This window comes from Castanea sativa, chromosome 8 (genome assembly GCF_040712315.1).
Source record: "Castanea sativa cultivar Marrone di Chiusa Pesio chromosome 8, ASM4071231v1".
NCBI lineage: Eukaryota > Viridiplantae > Streptophyta > Magnoliopsida > Fagales > Fagaceae > Castanea > Castanea sativa.
This window is the reverse complement of record NC_134020.1, coordinates 13692497-13711710: the sequence shown is the minus strand read 5'-3', so window position 1 is coordinate 13711710 and position 19214 is coordinate 13692497. Positions and strand designations below refer to the sequence as shown.

The 19214-nt window shown below is 34.4% G+C and overlaps 1 protein-coding gene across 1 annotated transcript; it reads right to left on the bottom strand.

Moving 5' to 3' along the window:
- Positions 1-10210: 10210 nt before the first annotated feature.
- Positions 10211-11994, bottom strand: LOC142606769 (uncharacterized). The gene has a single exon (XM_075778105.1). It carries the CDS (start codon positions 11870-11872, stop codon positions 10229-10231), a length of 1644 nt encoding a protein of 547 aa, XP_075634220.1. The 5' UTR covers positions 11873-11994; the 3' UTR covers positions 10211-10228.
- Between the last annotated feature and the right edge of the window lie 7220 nt (positions 11995-19214).

Genomic DNA, 19214 nt, shown 5'->3' with positions numbered 1-19214 from the left:
CAATAAAAAGGAGCATAAACATTTAGGTGCCAGTTGCCATAGACTCACACTTGTCAATATTGGAATACAGCCACATCAAGGACTCATTTTTACCGCTAACTCGTAGAAGGATCACACCCATAAAACTCCTAATCTTTGCTGGTGAAATGGAATCATTACCCTTAATTCTATCACCACCCAATTTTAAGCTAGTAATGGCCGAGAAATCATATGGTGTCAGCATCACCTCGACAATGCCTAAAAAATGAAAGGTACAAGTGGTATCCTAGAATTGCTCATAATGCAACAAGCAGTTGAAGATCCTTGTACTTAGTGGTGTTGTAATCCAAAAGAGCTTGGAAAAAGGTTTGGAAGCCGGCTTCATTGATGACATTTCTAATGTCTGGGGATAATGCCTCCCACCTATGCTTCAATAACTGTAGACTACCCGGCTCTTGAAATTCTACAATTAATGACAACAAACAAAAACAAGAAAACCAAAAAAAGAAAAAAAATGAAACCTTGCCAATCATCATGATATCCACAAAAATACCTTGTTCCAAAAAAACTTAGCCCAAAATCTCAACAAACAGATAAAGATGCCCCTCACAAAATTAGCGACACCCAAATGCCGTTTCACAAATTTATATTCTATGACATCCTAACAGTACCCCAATCAAACAAAAAAAAATCCTTCATCTCCATAAAAACATTCAACAATGACCCAAACATTTACACAAATTGTTTTTCCATACCCGTGAAAAATAATGCACAAACACCTACACCAAAAATTTCCATACCCATAAAAAAAAAGCTTACCCAATTTTGTCTACACATCAAATTCCTATAATCAATCAAAATTTGTCCAACAATGTCCAAAATCATATCCAACACAAAGCCCAACCAATGACTAACATTGTCCAAACTTGACGATACCAAACAACTCAACAATTCAAAAATGCCCAAAAAGAATTAACATGTCCTCACAATAATTTCCATCTAGATCATATAACATCCAAAGACTCCCACAAGAGAAAATGGCAACAAATAAGGACAATGCCTCATCATAAATTTCCCAACAAAACAAGAAATCAACAAATTTACCAACAAAAACAAAAAAAAATGAGCTCACCTTGAAATTTTTGTTGGATGGGTGTGGAGCATGAATGCTTGGGTCTTAAAGAAGTCCCTCTTCATCATTCCATTCTATTGATGGATGATACTTCTTCCCATTAAATGTAAGAAAGTAAGGTGGTCCAGGAGGAAATGCCATGGAAGTTGGGGGGGGGGGGGAGGAAGAAAAATGGAAATGGGTTATGAAAAATGTGTTTTTCAAAGAGGCACAAAAATTCAAAGATCTAAAGAAATATTCAAAGGAATGGTAGAAATCAAGTTTAGAAGCTTGGAGAAGTGATTTTCTAAGCAAGAAATGGTGTGGGAAAAGAGAAAATGCAAGAGGCATGGAGCTTGAAATAGTAACAATGGAGGAAGAGGAAGTGGGAAGAAGAAGAAAGAAAAGATGATGGAGCAAAAAAAATAAATAAAAAGGGGGCCAAAATTTTGGCCCTCTCATTGTCCCTTTTTACTTAAGTTGCTGAGTAAACTCAGGTTTGACAGAGTTGACACGGTCAAACTTGAGTTAAATCATAAAAAAAATTTGAAAAAATGAATGAAAGAAAAAAAAATAATTAATAAAAAAAATGATGAATGAAAAAAGAAAAAAAAAATGAAGGTGAATGAAATAAAAAAAATGAATGAAATGAAAAAAATTTGAAAGAGAAATATTTGAAAAAAAAAAAGAATTGAAAAAAAAAATTGTTCTTTAAAATTTTTTAGAAATGTTTTCCAAATTTGTGGCATCAATTGTGTTGGAAAAAGAGAAGAAGAGAAAATTAAAGAGAAGTAAATTAAAAAAAAAGAAGGGGGAAAAAGGAAAAAAAAAAAAAAAGAATTTCACAAGGAATAAAGTTGATCAAGTGAAACAAAAAGGAACAAAAACTCCCTAAGCTGAGCGGATAAAGTCTCAATCATCAAAATACTAATTTGATTTTTTTTTTACAAATTCGTAGATTGGGTGAATAAAGTTTTCTGTCAGCTTCTAGATTGGGTGAATACAGTTCTCGGTCACCTCATTCTAGATTAGGCGAATAGAGTTCTTAATCATTGCAAGTCAGATTGGGTGAATAGAGTTCTTAGTCTACTTTCAGATCGAACAAATACAGTTTCTGGTCACCTTATTCCAGATTGGGTGAATAGAGTTCTCAACCATTCCAAGTCAGATTGAGCGAATAAAGTTCTCATTGGCTTCCAGATCGAACGAATACAGTTCCCAGCTACCCTTATCTTAGGTTGGGCGAATAGAGTACTTAGTCTACTTTCAGATCGGGTGAATACAGTTCTCGGTTACCTTATTTTAGATCGAGTGAGTATAGTTCTTGGTTACCTTACTTCAGATTGGACGAATAAAGTTCTTATTCGGCTTCTAGATCGGGCGAAAATAGTTCTTGGTTACCTCATTTTAGATTGGGGGTATAGAGTTCTCAACCATTCCGAGAATCCACTACTATCACAACAAGCGGTTACAAGTAAAGGAATCTCAGTACTTTATACCAATCTACAGTTGAACCCTTACCCCAATACACAATTGGACTTGTTCTGTAGTGAAAATCTCTCATTTTCAATGTACAGCTCCTAGTACGCGACTTAATCACTAACTTGAGGAAGATGTTGGCTACAAAGTTCTTCAATTCATCAACATGATAAAGATCACGAAGCTCCTTAGTCACAAAACCCAACAGCGTACAAATGCAGTAGCTTCTTTAAGAGAAAGATGAACTAGGGAAAATTTTGCCTTCAATCACAGTTTGCATGAACAAAACTTTGCTATACACTTGCCCCACCTTTGATGGCCCTTAAAATAATCTTTATATATGTTTAGGGTTGTGAGAAAAGAAAGCCTAAACATGTACACATGGATTGGAGTGAAATCAGATCTGAAAAACTGATTTTCATAAATCTTGATAGATAGGGTATCTATCGAGCAGTTGTCGAGCATCGGGCTAAAGTAGCCTTTTAAACCTTGGTAGATGCTATCTGTCGAGTTAGCTATCGAGCTTTAAAATCCAGCACTTCTTCACTTGATTTTTGGACATACTTGCATGGCTTTATCACTTGGACTTGAAACATTGTTCCTTTAAGTATTAAACACATCCTAGATCTACCCAATTACAAGTAAAGTGCGTTTTGTCAAAGGATTTGCCAATTCTAAATGATCATTCACATTTGTCCTAACATAAGAATTTCTTCTCTGTTAAGTGGCCTTAGTTAGATATTTAAAAAATTCATTCTCCCTAATCTCTAAAATAAATCCTTCCTTGTGGAATACGTTCATGTAGGTATGATTCTAACTTTACTTTCTATAACATGATTTTATTTTTATTTTAACTTTAAGAACATGCTCTCATCTATGGTTTATTTTCTATGAATGTGATGTTACTTCTTGTGTTTAGATAACCATGTTTGTCATATGTTATTGCATGCTCTCTTCTTGATTTTGAAAAATTCACATGATTGGTTGATTAATATGCCCAGATCTAGGGTTGAATTTCTTTTTAAGATGTTAGATCTGCATTTTTCTCCATGTTGTTCAAACTAAAATCAAATATGCATTTTTTCTCCACGTTTTTTAAAACTAAAATCAGATATGCATTTTTCTTCGTGATTTTCAAAAATAAAATCTGATCTGAATTTTTTTTTTACAAAATCTGATTTATATTTTGTTTATAAAATCTGATCTGTATTTTGTTTACAAAATCTAATATGTATTTTGTTTATAAAAATCTGATATGTATTTTGTTTATAAAATCTGGTCTGTTTTTTTTTTAATAGAGAATCTTATCGGTATTTTTTTTAAATTTTTTTTATATAAAATCTGTTCTGCAGTTTTCAAAATAAAAATCTGACCTTTTTTTAAAAAAAAAAATAATAAAACCAGATCTTTTTTTTTTTTTTTTTAATTAGAAGACTTATATTTTCATTAAAAAAAAAAAATCTGTTTTTCTCTCACATTTAAAAATCCAAACAATATCTGATTTTTATTAAAAATTCATTCTTTTTCTTTTATGGAAACTCAGATTTAAATTTTTCACCAAGCATTTTCATCAAACCTTTTTACACAAAATAAAGTGCAGATCTATTGTTCTTAAAATAGCATTTTAACCCTAGGTCTAGGTTTTGACAAGGCATTTGTTCTACATCATTTGACATTTTGAATATGGGTATTTAAAAGGTCATTTAAAGTTTAGAAGACTAGACTCTGTCTAGGTAGGGTGGGTGCCTATTACCTCTCCATCCTATAATCTAGCTCCCAAACCTTAGAATTTCAGGTTGGTAGGATTAGTGTCTTATTTTATTTTGGGTAGATTGTAACTAGGAAATAAGACTTCGTATTTTTTTTTTTACTAGATTGTACCTAGGAGTCAAAGTAATGTAAAGTTCTTTATGCCATGATGTAATTATTTCCAATTAATAAGAATACATACTATTCAAGATATATTATAACTTGTAAAGTTTTCTTATTTTACTTATAAAATAAGTGGCGACTCCATATGATCCTGAAAAGGGAAGGTGCTGATACCTAAATCCTTTTCTGAGAGCACCTCAAAATTTCCTGGTCTCTCACAATTGTCTACCTTCAAATCCGCCCAAATTTGGTGGATTGCAAATCCGTGGGCCTAGGGAAATGGTTTCTAGCATTTTTTTTTCTTCCATGCTAACCAAATGCTAACCAAATAGCGGAAAAGACAACCTTTCTTATCGTCTCTTATCTTCTTCTCTCGTCCAGCTTTTCCAAATACACTGTAAAATCGGACCACAAACAAGAAAGATATTGCAAAAACAATGCAGAAATGACCAAAACACTTGGTATAGTTTGCCACTTGGAATTTGGGCTAAAAAGATGATTTTGAGGTTCTGTTCATGCTAAAAAGATGACTTTCAAACAGGTTGAGTTGGGTTCGGGTTTAAGCCAATTGGGTGAAGTTAAAATTAGATACAAGTAGGGGTGTTCACCAAACCGCAAAAACCGCACAAACTGCAAAAATCGCACCAAAACCACCTGTAAAATGACATAACTGCACCGCACCGCAAGTAATTTTGCACCGCACCACACCGCTTGGTGCAGTGCGGTTTGCAATTTTATAATAAGAAAACCACACAAACTGCACCGCACCTTCTCTATATATTAATATTTTTAATTATTTTTCATAGTAAATATATTATTATTAATTTAATAACCCTAGTTAAAAAAAAAGTTTCATAATTCTGGTAAGTGTTAATTAGGAAAGCCAGCCCAAAATAAAGAAAAACTAGCTCAATAGTTTAAAACTTGGACTAAAATAAAGGGAAAAATTATTTTTGGGCTGGGTAGAAAAAACCCAAAATTCGAAAAATATATCAACTTCAAATCATTCAAACTGCATCTTATTCACCGCACTGTATATGTGACCGCAAAAATGAGGTGCGGTGCGGTTATGGTTTTGGGTAAACTTTAAACCGCACCGCACCACACCGCACCGCACATGTGACCGCAAAAATAAGGTGCGGTGCAGTTATGGTTTTAGTTAAACCGCACCGCCAAGTGCGGTGCTAAAAATGACCCAAAACCGCACCGCGAACACCCCTAGATACAAGTAAAAAACATATAAGATTAAAACAAATTGCTATTCCTGTTACTCATACCATTTTCTTGTGTGGGTTTTGATGGATTAGCTGATTTGGGTCCAATTTCGTTAGGCGTAATTGCATCATCAATATAAAAATATGGTTTGCATCCCAACATCTTGCTCTTCCTAGTTCACCGTTAGCTTTATCAATTAAATGGCCATTAGAATTAAGAATTCCTTCTTATTCACCTTCAGAAATTACTTTATATATTAATTTATTAGGTTATGGGTTAGCAATAAAATTAAAGCCCAAATGATGTTGATATGAAATAAGTTCATAGATGATTATTGATCCATGTACCAAATAACTGTTAGAATTATTGCTAAATAATTAAATTTATTATTTTCTATCCGTTTAAACTTCAAAGAAAAAACGTTTTTGGAATAATTAATAATTTATCAATAACATCATTATTATTTTTGTTTATAAAAAAAGGTAAAAAAACCACTCCATTATGAGTGAATGAGTCATATTTATTTTTGAAAAAAGAAAAAGAAAAGGAAAACAATTGAAAAGTTTTGTATTTTACCATGCATATGCTAGGAAATTGCCTCAAATGTTGTTCTTGGGTTTCCTTGCTTAGTAATAAAATGTTGTTCTTTTGAGTGAAAGGAAAGTTTATTTCTTATTAAAGAATTAATGTATTCATTGTCTGCCAACAAAGAATTTGAAGGTGTTAGCCCAAGGGTCCTCGTGGGGAGAGGAGAAAAATAATAGAATTGGGCATGAAATCAAGAGAAAAAATGGATTTTTGCTTGGGAGATAACTCAAGGAGAGAGACTACAAGGTTTGGATTTTGTTGATGTTAGGACATATGTGGAACTTGTTATGAACATATGTCATTTAGAATTGGCTAATCATTTGACAAAACACACTTTACTTGTATTTTGGTAGATTTAGGATGGTTTAAGTCTTCAAGCAACATATTGTTCAAGTCAAGAGTTAAAGCCATACAAATTTGTTCAAGAATTAAGTGAAGAATTGCTGTATTTTAAAGCTCAATAGATAGCTCGACAGATTATATTTATCGAGGTTTAAAAGGAGTTTTAGCCCGATGCTTGATAGCAGCTCGGCAGATATCCTATCTATCGAGGTTTACGAAAGTCAAAGTCCCAGATCTGTTTTTCACGCATATCCAAGCTATTTGTGTAGGGTTTCTTTTTTCACAATCCTATACATATATAAGGATTACTTGAAGGATTGTCTAAGGTGATGCAACTTGATGCAAAACGATTATTCACTCAAATTGTGACTGGAGACAATTTGCCCTAGTTCATCGTGTGGATGAATTGAAGAACTTTGCAGTCAACATCTTTCTCAAGTTGGTGTATAAGCCGCGTATTGGGATTCGCGCATCAATTGGTTAGTCACGTACTGGGAGCCATACATTGAAAGGAGAGATTGTCACTACATTGCAAGTCCAATTGTGTATTGGAGTAAGAGTTCAACTGTAAGTTGGTATAAGGTACTAGGATTCATTTACTTGTAACCGCTTGTTTTGATAATAGTAGATTCTTGGAAGTGGTGACCTTAAATTCACCTGGTGGGGTTTTGCCTCGATAGTTTTCCCTATTCGTAAACAAATCACCCGTGTCAAATTTATTTTACGCTGTATTTAACTTAGTTGGTGATTTGTTTATGCTACCACGCTTATTGCATGTTAAATTGACTTAATTAATTTACTTGGCTATTTAATTGGTTAATTTATTTAAGGATCAATACATTCTTGGCCTATCAGTTCACAATGTTTTTTGCTCAACTCAAAAATTAATTGGAATATGTTTTGTTTGATGTTGCAGAGTGAAGAACGAAGAAGACATCACAATGAGTGTGAAAAGAAGAAAAAGAAACTGCAGTGAGCACGATGCTGGTACGAGAGAATAAAAAAAGAAAAAGATTTTTTCTTTATTTGTGAGACATGCACAAAGAAGATAAATATTATAATTGATTTTTTAATGATGGATTGATTCCAAGTTTGTTGTGTGACTTTTCCCTTTAATTGATTTCCTGAATTCACACTTGGGACCGAACAACATAATGGTCAGTCATTTGTCAGACAATTACAGTGAAACACGCTCAACACGCGCCAGGTTCAAGTGGACAACTTCATTATGTATCTTTCTAAACCATATGTAGGTTCCAATAGTCTAAATTCCTTGTTACGGGGAACACTCTTTTTTGGTTCTTCTAGTCTTTACTTTATGAAAAAATATTTTGTAATATGATGACTTTAGCCTACAGACATTGACATTTCTATACGGGAGGACTTGCTCGCGGTCCATATATTCACATTTTCTGCGTGATTTACTTGGCTTGCAAGGAATTACGAATCACATCTAACTAGTGGAAAACAATTTCCCCATGTCATAATTGTACGCAGTGGGCCATAATGTGCTGGCTGCTTCCACCATTTTGAATCCAGAAATTTCCTATAAAGCAATTCCTACCTATCTACCTGCTAGCCAACTTTTAAGTTAGTATTATTCTTATGAATGACTTACTACCTGTTTTTATTTCGAATTTCTTTCCGTTATAACCACTTCTTTGGCCCTCGGTTTGAATTAGAAGTTCTGGAGTCAATTTTGATCCAACAATGAATTGGGGTTTGGATGAAAGAGGTTGAATTTTTAACCAGGATAAAAGAGTCAATTTTGATCATTTATTTTTTTTTTGTTATAAAAATTTAAATAAATTTGTGGGCGTAAAAAACAACACTTTGGTGGTAGTGTCTAAACAGATGACTTATACAATTAATTTATAAGAACTAAAGGATAAAAAATCTACAATGGGAGATCTAAACAACTGATTACAAAGCAATTAGGAACAAAATGGTTATTTATTGATATAGAAACTGCATTCTCTAGGAACGAAAGGTTGGATTGAAAACTAAAAACTCTCCTATTATGCTTGTCTCTTTCTTATTTCTCTAAGTCTTCTCTCTGAACCCCCTTTCCTGTTGCACACCCCCCTTTTATAGGTACCTTTCCCCTCCTTATCTCCCCAGCTGGCTTGCGTCTTGCTAGATTCTGAGGATGCTTGTCCCATCACCCCTTTGCTCTACCATTGTTTCATCATGAAACATGACTTTTGGGGTTGTTTTTATTGCTCTACCATTCGAATGGACAACTTCGGGTAGCTCATCTTATCCTTAGCTATACTCTAGTATATCAAAGCTTTCAGAACGTCGCGAAGACAATCAAGTAGAAGGATCCGTTGCTTCCTTTAATTGATGTTCAGATCAAGGGGTACATTCTATCTCCCACGAAGATAGCGCATCAAACAAAAGGAAGAAGGTGTAGCAACTCTCCATCTTTTTTCACTCCAGCAGATGTCGAGGTAACGGTAATTGCACCTGCTGAACGCCTGCGTAGGAGAAGAAGAAAAAGAACAGGCAACTCCTCCTCATAGAGTCCCCATATCAAGACCCAAGATACAATGTCCCGATCGCTCTTCCTATTGAAGGGACTTCAGTTAAGATGTCCAACCAAAAAGCTAAGGTTAGCCTTAGCCAAATTTTAGTGACACCTCCTGCAGCTCAAGGCCAGAACCCACCCATTGCACAAGTCTAGTCTCCTTCTGCTGCACCCGTGCTATAGGTTGTCTCGGCACCTACTGCCCCACCTCAAGCATCATGGGGTGGGCAAAAGTGTCAAAGGGGTGAAAGAGGAAGTTAAGGGCCTGCGGTGATGGCCCTTGATGCCGAGGGTACTTCGGCTGAGGAGGAGAATGCTCTCGTGAATATTGTGGGGGCCCCAACCTACATAAGAGCCTTCATGGTGGACAGGAAACCTCTTTTAGCCACCAATAAGGTCAAGCCCTGGAGGGAAGGTCGCAGGAGCCGCGTTGCTGAGTGCGTGGGCAAGGCACTTCTCCTTCCCGAAGACATAAGTCACTAGGAGCAGTAGGGGGACGATGACCATTTTTCAACATGAAGAGAGAAGCAGTTATGGTAAGCCACTTATTCCCTTGTTACCTTTCCTTTATCTTTAGGTTAATCTTCGTCTCTAACTCCTATTTTACAGGGTTACCAATGTTCTTCCATGGTGGAATAAAGGTACATGGTGACAAAGGCAAAACTTGAGGAGATGTCCACGGATAATGAGGACCTTCTTAAAAAGATCTTGGAATTGATGACCAAGATGTCTAAGTCTTAGAGGCTCCATGTGAGGCTGAGCAAAGCACTAAGGCTATAACAAAGAAGAATGAAGCCTTAGGGAAGGAACTCTAGGAGGTGAACAAGGTGATGGAGGGTAAGACAGCTGAGCTGAAAGCCTTTGTCATGGTGGGCAATGAGAAGGTGCAAGCTACCTACTACCAGGGCTAGATTGATTGCATCACATCCGTGAAACCTGAGGTGCAACAGATGCTTCGGGTCTACTTTGCTAAAGGGTGGACCGTGGCTCTAAACAAAATGTAAGTACAGGCTACCTCATCTCCAGTGCCGGCTCAACGAATTTGGGGGCCCTAGGCGAGAGCTTTATACGGGGCCTTTTATTATATGTAATTATATATTTTTATTTTTTTTTCAATTAAAATTTATTTTTCTTGCTTTTTGAGAGGCAAAATTACTAATTAAATTTTTACATTCAAGTTCCGCTAACATTTCATTTTCAATTGATAATATAGCTAATCCACTTAATCTTTCTTGTGACATAGTTGATCTTAAATAGGATTTTATTAATTTTAATTTTGAAAAACTTCTTTCTGCAGAAGCAACTGTAACAGGTATAGTTAGTAATATTCTGTAAGCAATACATGCATTCGGAAAAGATTCTAACCTCTTTATATAATTTAGTACATTAATTGGAGAGTTTTCATTTGTTTGCAAAAATTCTCTTAAAATTTTTAGTTCTGAATATAAATCTAAGCCATCAATATCGGAATAAGTTTCATGTGTGAGAGAACATTCAAGATTAAGACAATTTTTTTTCAAACTATCATCATCTAGTGATTTTAGTTTTTCAAAATTAAATAAAAAACCAAAAATATTTTCATATATTTGAAATTGTTCAAACCTACTTTCAATTGAAGAAATAGCTTGATCTACTATATATAAAAAATAATTAATTCTAAAATATTCTTCAGCGGATTGTGTTGTCTTATCATTGACATTCTCATCAAACTGTTTCTTCCTACGAATTATACGTTTTTCACGAAATATGGGCTCTATTTCCATTTTGGTTGCAATTTCTTTAAATGAATTCATAGCAGATGTAAATCCATCTTCTCTATATTTTTTTAAAAAAGACATGAGACCTTTTAATTGATCTATAGCAACATCAATATGCATGTCTTTCGATTGTAAATTTTTACTAACAGAGTTAACAGCAAATAATATGTCATACCAAATAGTCATAGCTAGCAAAAACTCAAAACTTTCAATCTCATATGTTGCTAAACAATCAGCTTCACTTTTTGTTTTAGGATCTTCACTTGTTTCTGCCAGTTGTAACAAAGCATCTCTTATTTCTAGAATTTGAAATTTTATTGCTTTCACACTTTCAATTCGACTTTCCCAACGTGTTTGTGACAATGGCTTAAGAGTTAAACCTGTCACATTATCTTGTAAAATTTTCCATCGCTTTGTGGAAGAAGAAAATAGTGTGTATATACGTTGTACTACGCCAAAAAAAGATATAGCTTTAGGACAAGAATTAGCCATATCACATAGGACAAGGTTGAGATTATGACAACCACATGGTGTGTAAAATGCTTTAGAATTTATATCAAGAATTCTTTTTTGTACCCCTTGTTTTTTCCCTTTCATATTAGACCCATTATCATATCCTTGTCCACGTACATCATTAATATCAAGTTCAAGATTTTTTATTGCATTTATAATTTCATTGAAAAGACCTTTTCCAGAAGTATTATCTACCTTTAAAAATTCCACAAAATGTTCATCTATTTTTATCGGACTTATTGAAATATCCACACATCTTAGTATGAGAGTCATTTGTTCTTGATGACTTACATCAGGGGTACAATCAAGTATAATTGAAAAGTATTTTGCTTCTTTAATCTTTTTTATAATTTTACTTTTAATTTCATTTGCTAATAATTGTATCACTTCATTTTGTATATTATGTCCAAGATAATGATTATGGATTGCACCATGTTGAATACGTTGAACATGTTCTTGCATTACTGGATCAAATTCTGCAATCATTTCAATTATACTTAAAAAATTTCCGTTATTTTCTTGATAGATCTTTTCGTTTTTTCCTCGGAATGCCAAATTATTTTTACCAAGATTTTTTACCACCGCTATTATTCTTAATAACACTTTTTTCCAATGATCTTTCTCTTTCTTAATTTGTTCTTGGACATTTCTATCAATTGTTTTATTCTTCAATAATCTTAGTTCTAAATCAATCCAAGTATTCATATTAGTAATATGCTCATTGGTTGTTTCGTGATTTTTAAGAATAGAACTAATATTTTTCCAATCCTTAGTTCCTCCATTAGCTAGTTGATTTGTATTAGATTTTGAATTAAACAACTTGCAACAAAAACAAATACTTTATCTAGATCTTTTGAATACACTAACCATTTTCTATCATGTTTCTCCCCATTTGGCAATTTTCGAATATAATGCGTAGTAGAAAAATGTCTAGAGTTCTTATCTATAGGAAAGTTTAGATCATCAACTCTTATTGGACCATTTTCTACTAACAAATCTCTTAATTTTATATCAATAGTTTTCCATTGACTTGGATCAAAAATATTTGTAGGAATATAGTTAGGTTGATCATTAATATTTTCTCTCTCCTCTAAATTATTTTGAGCTTCATTATCAAGAATGGTGACATTACATGTTTGAACATTATCATGGCCACCTTCGTTATTATCATTTTGTTGTATATTTTCATTATCTTCTAACTCTTTCTGATGAATTTCTTGTTCATTTATAAAACCTTCACTCAAATTTTCTGCAAGATTTTGTTTTTTACTAGTAATAAATTTGTCCATAGCTCCTTTTTGAGATTCAATTAGTTCTTCTCTTTGCCTTTTTTTTTTAGTTTTTCATATCCAGATAGATATTTTCTAGTAGACATTTGTAATTAAAAACTATTTATGAATAAATGAAGCACAATTTATAATTAAAAAAATTACAATTTAATTAGAATAATATAAATTTAATGTATAAAACAATAGAACCTGGTTTATCAAAAGCACAATTGTAGCTTTACTTAATATGATCACTTTACACTTTAAACCTGCACAAAAAATTAAAATTAATATTAATACAAAGTAAATAAGCAATTTATTCTAAGTAGCAGTAAACCCTTTTTTTTTTTTTAAGCAAGAGTCAACTTGAACCACAAAGCTAAGACCAGCCCACTAAATCTGATTTCCTAAAAAAAAAAAAAAAAAAAAAAAGAAAAAGAAAACAAAACAAAACGTGTAAGAGGAATTCTAGAGAAATCTAAAGAGTAAAGACTAAAGCCTTTGACTCTTAAGTGGACCCACTGACCAATGACTATTCTATAGCATTCTAGAGAAATAACTTAAGAGAACAAACCAAAAAAACAATAGAAGCAGTCAAGCAGCAAACTCCTCTTCAAAAAAAAACCCAGCAGGCAGCGGCAGCAACAGCAAACTCCTCTTCCAAAAAAAAAAACCAGACACCCAACAACAAACTGCAAACCATGAAGAAGACAAAGAGGCAAAGGAAGAGAAAATAATAAACGAACCTGAAATGAAGATCTGTGAACACACCAAATTTATTGTCAACACCAATTGATGAGTAAGTCAAGGGTTTTTTTTTTTTTTTTAAGAATGAAGGAAGATGGAGAGTCAGAACTCAGAAAGTGAAGAGTATTTTTTTTCTGCCTTTTCTTATTTGTATCTTCTTTCAATTTTTTGCCTTTTGTAATTTTTTCTTATGCAAGCTATCTTTTGTAATCTTTTCTCCTGCAAGCTAGAGATTTTGTGATAGGATTAGCTTGCCTTTCATGTCACTTCAGAGGCAGAGCAACGGGATTTTTTTTTTTTTCTTCAGATGAGAACTGCAAGCTAGAGTCTAGAGATTTGGTGATGGTGGGGTGATCTTCACGTTACTTCAGTCTTTTTGGGTTTGTGAGAAACGGTTTTTTTTTTTTTTTTTTTTTTTTTTTTTTTTTTTTCTTCAGATGAAAAACTAATACTATATAATATATTATTATTTTGGGGCCCCTGTTACAAGTGGGGGCCTTAGGCGGGGGCCTAAACTGCCTATAGCTTCAGCCGGCCCTGCTCATCTCTAAAGAATGCTGATGGTATACCTTATCCTTTAGAGTTGATAATAGTAAAAAATCCCGAGATTCAGGCTATTATCAACAATAAATCCCCCGCTAGAGAGGTTGAGGGCCGATCCATGAATGCAAAAGTGGTGGGCGAGGTGGTGGGCGAGGTGGTGGTTTCTACCATGGAGCCATCCTTAAGAGGAGTGGCTTAAAAAGAAAAATGTACTTAGATAAAGTTTAAGTTTCCTTTTCTTTTTTATTTTATTTTTATTTTTATATATGTGCCCTGTTTGAAGGGCTTGCCTTGTAACCTTGAAACTCTTATTTATCTATGATTATTTCGTACAATCATGCACTTCTTAAATATTTATCATTGTTTACTATACAATCCATAGAGAGATATGAATCTATTTGAGATATATCGTCATTTAGAATACTCTCATACCTTCACATTGTGGCCGTGTTTTAACTATTAGAATGTGTGCCCTTAAATCCTATTGTATGATATTATGTATGTTATTATGTATAATATTATGTATGACTTAATGTTGTCTTTAATAAAGTTGTTTTATTTTTATCTAAAATAATGGTAACACGAATATTGTGACATTATCATATAGTCCATGAGATGCATTGTATGTGATTTAGTCACAGAAGATGTAAATCACAAGTTCCTTGTAAACTCAAAATGTAGTTCGTAGTCGGTGATAAAATTGGAAATTTCATCTGCGAAGACTATAACATATCAACTAAGATGATTTGTCTTGATCATGGAAATGGAGATTTCTAGTTGGTATGTTAATATGTTTTAAGAGTTAAGACATATTGAACTGGACCGCTGTGAGATTTATTATTCTTCCAACGACTGTCAAATGAATAATAAGCTCACGACTTATATTTGCAAGAACTCTTAATCTTGAGAGAATAATGGACTTGATCATGAGGTGTACGTTGCTTTGATATATCAGAAGTGAGATCTAAAGTAACAGTTAAAACCTCAATATGTTGGGCTATCACATTTAGTGTTGATGGAACATACATTCTCAAGATGGAATTCATAGTCTCTTAACAGAGATACAAAATATTCCCTTGAAATAAGTTTAATGAGTTTGTTATTCAGAGAGTTAGGCCTAACCACTTTAGTAAGGAGTTACTAAAGTATATGTTTATGGAATTGGATTTCATAAATAAATGATGAATAACTTATAGGATTAAACCGGGTACTCAAGGATAAAATGTAGTAATCTACAAAGTGGCAGTCTACATTCATGACTTTGTATTACTACGAATATTTTATGAAGGGGTTGCATGTACAATAAAGTCTTGGGATATAATTTATAAATAAGGCCTAGAGTGCAATTATATTTATATAGTGGTATTAAATATAATTAATGGTAACTTTGGACTTGTCAATAGTTGACATAAAAGCCTAAGACCCATTGGAGTTAGTGTCTTATTGGTCCCTTTTGGTCCCACTCCAAGCCACACACTTAAGACTAATTCGAAAGGCAAGCCCAATTAGATAATCAGTTAGATACAAAGGGAGAGAATTTTCTAGAGAGAGAATTTGTAAGAATACTATTCTGAAGTGGTGTATATGAGTGTTAGACACTGTAACATTCTCCCTTTGTAAACTAATTGAGAGACCACATAACTTGGGCGTTAGTGGAATTGGAATGAAGATTGAAAGTGTTCCCAAGTGTTTCTGATCTTCGTTTTTGAAATTCACCGCTCCAAGGTACTCTCTCTTGTTCTAAAATTCTGAAACTTATATAGTACATGTTAACTTTTATGAATGAAGTAGATCCATTATTTTTCTGCTGCGTAAGTTTTGTATACGATACAAGCATGCATATTTCCATCATTAACCTTACAAGCTTGCAAAGAAATTATAAGGCCTAATGCCATAAGGTCTTTTTTTCCTTAGATATTTTTATTGTTATAATTTTTTCTTCCGTTAAGTCTTAATTTCCCTTTTCTGTTAGTGACCTTGGAGTCAGACTAAAATAGAAAGTTCAATTTAAGACCTACTTGAGGCAAAGGCAAGGTCTAGTACCACAGGATTTGCTTACTTTTTTTGTTAAGTCTTAATATCCATTTTCTGTTAGTAACCCTAGAGTTAGACTAGGGCCGAAAGTTCAGCTTACGACCTACTCGAGGCATAGATAGGGCCTAATACTATGGGGTTTTCTTTCTTTTTTGTTAAGTCTTAATTTCTCTTTTCTGTTAGTGATCCTAGAGTCACACTAAGGTAGAAAGTTTAGTTTAAGACCTACTTGAAGTGTATATAGGGTCTAGTACAACGGGGTTTGCTTTCTAAGTAGATGACTTATACAATTAATTTATGTAAAGTTGTGATTTACAACTATTTTGTGTTGGCTTTAATTCCGTGCCAAATTTGATTGTCATTTTGTTCAATCTTTTGTACCCTGTATTTTATGTGAGATTTATTTGTAAGGGTTGTGTGAGAGAGAGTGTGTGTGAAGACTCAAGGTAACATTGAAGACTAAAGAAGTTTTTGGGGTAGCTCGTGAGTAGGCTTTTTGCGAAGTGAAGCATGTGTTCAGCACATGATTGGAATGTGAAGAGTCATGACAGATGGTGACAACTGGTTTTCGCGAGTGTCTTGTAGGTAAGGTCTTCTCGCGAGATACTAGCGAAATATCTTGCTTTGCTATTTTGTCATATTTGCTCCATTACATCCTCATACACACTATATATACCCACATTACCCACATATTGAAGGGAGTGCTTTCAGAGAGAAAACCCTAGCCACAAACTCTTGAGAGTTAGAGATTGTCATACCCATAATCCTCTACACCATCCATTGTGGTTTTTCTCAACTCCTACCTCTCCATACCCAAATCCTTGAGAGGTTGATAGCCCAAACACTTATCACACCCATACTGAGTGTCAAGTGAGGTTTTGGTGTTGCTAGGAAGTATTGGAAGAAGCCAAGTTTTGGCGGATGCAATCGGGTGCATTGCGGGATTCGGAAAGCTAGACAAGACACGGTTCTAAGAAGCCTTGTTGAAGGAGCATAGAGGGCTTAGGTGCACTGGGTAGATTAGGCTTGGAGGGTCTCTTGTTATTTGTGTATCCCAACTTATTGTCTAGTGGATCGATTTACCGCTTGGAGGGCGGCAAAGAGGTTTTTCGTCGAGTTCATCGGTTTCCTCTTCGATAACACATCGGCGTGTTATCTTGTGTTTGCATTTCTCTTCCCTACTCTTTTAGCTTTCATTTTACTGCTAAGATTTGATGAATATGGCTTAGAGTAGCTTTACTATTTGTTCACTCGCATTTACTCTATTTCGCACTTTGTTTAAGTTAAAGTAAAATCAACTGAGCCGTAATTTCTTATTCTGGGGTCTAAACAGCTCTTGTGTTTTTAACACAAATCTGAGCTTTCAATTGGTATCAGAGCGGGTGTACTTGCTATGGTTTCTTTACCTAAGTGCGATCCTAGACCTTTTGCCTTACTATAGATAGTGCTATGGCTAAGGCCAACATGAAGTAGTTCATGTGTTTGTGATAATGACTCTATGAGCATCTATAAAGATTATCCTAGCAATGAGCTTTTAAAGTTATTCAAATCTAAGAAACATGCTAGAATTTTTGTACACATGCTAAAATCCTTAGAACAAAGGAATCATGATATTCATAATAGCTTGTGTGAGTCGAATTCCTTAATTGCTAAATACACGAGAAGGAATAGACATTTGTGTGATAAACTTGACGGTTTGAAAATAAAGCTCTCCTCATCTATGAATGAAGTAAAAGAAGAGGAGTGTATCTTTAAGGGTCAAGAGTGCTTATCTCATGCTTGTCTTTATGTTCATACCGCATTGAAAGTGTTTAATTCGTGTTTGTGGTATCTTGATAACAGATGTTTAAGGCACATGACAGGAGATAAAACACTGTTCAAAACTCTTAAGGAGAAGGAAGACAGCTTTGTGACTTTTGGAGATGGTATCCATTCACAATTTCTAGGAAAGGGAATTGATATTCCGGGACTTCCCTTGTTGACCGATATTCTTTACATCAAAGGATTGAAGGTGAACTTCCTGAGTATCACCCAAATATGTGATGAAGACTTCATAGTTCAATTCTCAAAGAAAGGGAGTCTAATTCTCAATGAATAAGGTGTTCAAGTCTTAAAGGGACTTAGAACCACTGACAATTGCTATGGTGTTGTTCCCAAGCCAAGCATAACATGTTAGAGTGCTCGAGTAAATCTTTTGGAGTTGTGGCACCAACGGTTTGGGCATGAAAATTACAAGCAAGAAGCAAAGATCTTAAAGCTTGAAGTGATGATTGGTTTGCCAAAGTTTGGAAATATTGAGAACAATGTTTGTGGTCCATGTCAATTGGGAAAACAAAAAAAATCAACCCATCCCAAAGTTAATGTAGTGGCTACTCATCATCCTTTGGAGTTACTCCATATGGATCTAATGGGTCCAATGAGAACATAAAGCTTGGGTGGAAAACGATATATCCTGGTGCTGGTTGATGATTTCTCAAGATATTCTTGGGTAGAGTTCCTTAGAGAGAAGTCGGAGGCATGCGACAAGATGGAAAGGTTATGCCAGAAGCTCCAAAATGAAAAGGGAGTTTCCATAGTCAAAATAAGGAGTGATCATGGGAAAGTGTTTGAAAATGAAAAATTTGAAGCATTTTACAATGAGCATGGTATCAAAAAGGAATTCTCCGCTCCAAGGACGCCACAATAGAATGGGGTGGTGGCAAGAGTAATGCTTCTCAATAAAAACTTTCCACAGAAATTCTGGGAACACATCATGTCACATTGGGAATAGGATTTTCTTTCGGGCTAGAACAAAGAAGACATCGTATAAGATTTGGAGGGAAAAGAAGCCGAAAGTAAAGTACTTCCAAGTTTTTTGTAGCAAATGCTACATTCACAATGATAAGGAGAATCTTGGGAAGTTTGATGCTAAGAGTGATGAAGGGATCTTCCTAGGATACTCCACAAGTAGCCGAGCATACAGAGTGTACAATAAGTGTACTAAGATGGTGATGGAATCAATAAATGTGGTCATAGATGACACTATCTCTGAAAAGGATGTTGGTGAGGATGGTGAAGCACCAACCCTTAAGAAGAATGAGGGTGATGCTATCATGTCTCAAGGTGATGAGCGTGAGAAAGAATCATCGAAAAAGAAGTCCACACCTCCTACATCAAGAAGGGAGACTAGATCAATGCAAAGGCCTTCAAGTCCACTCACCCGTCCAGAAGTTCAACCTCCAATTTTACGGGATGAG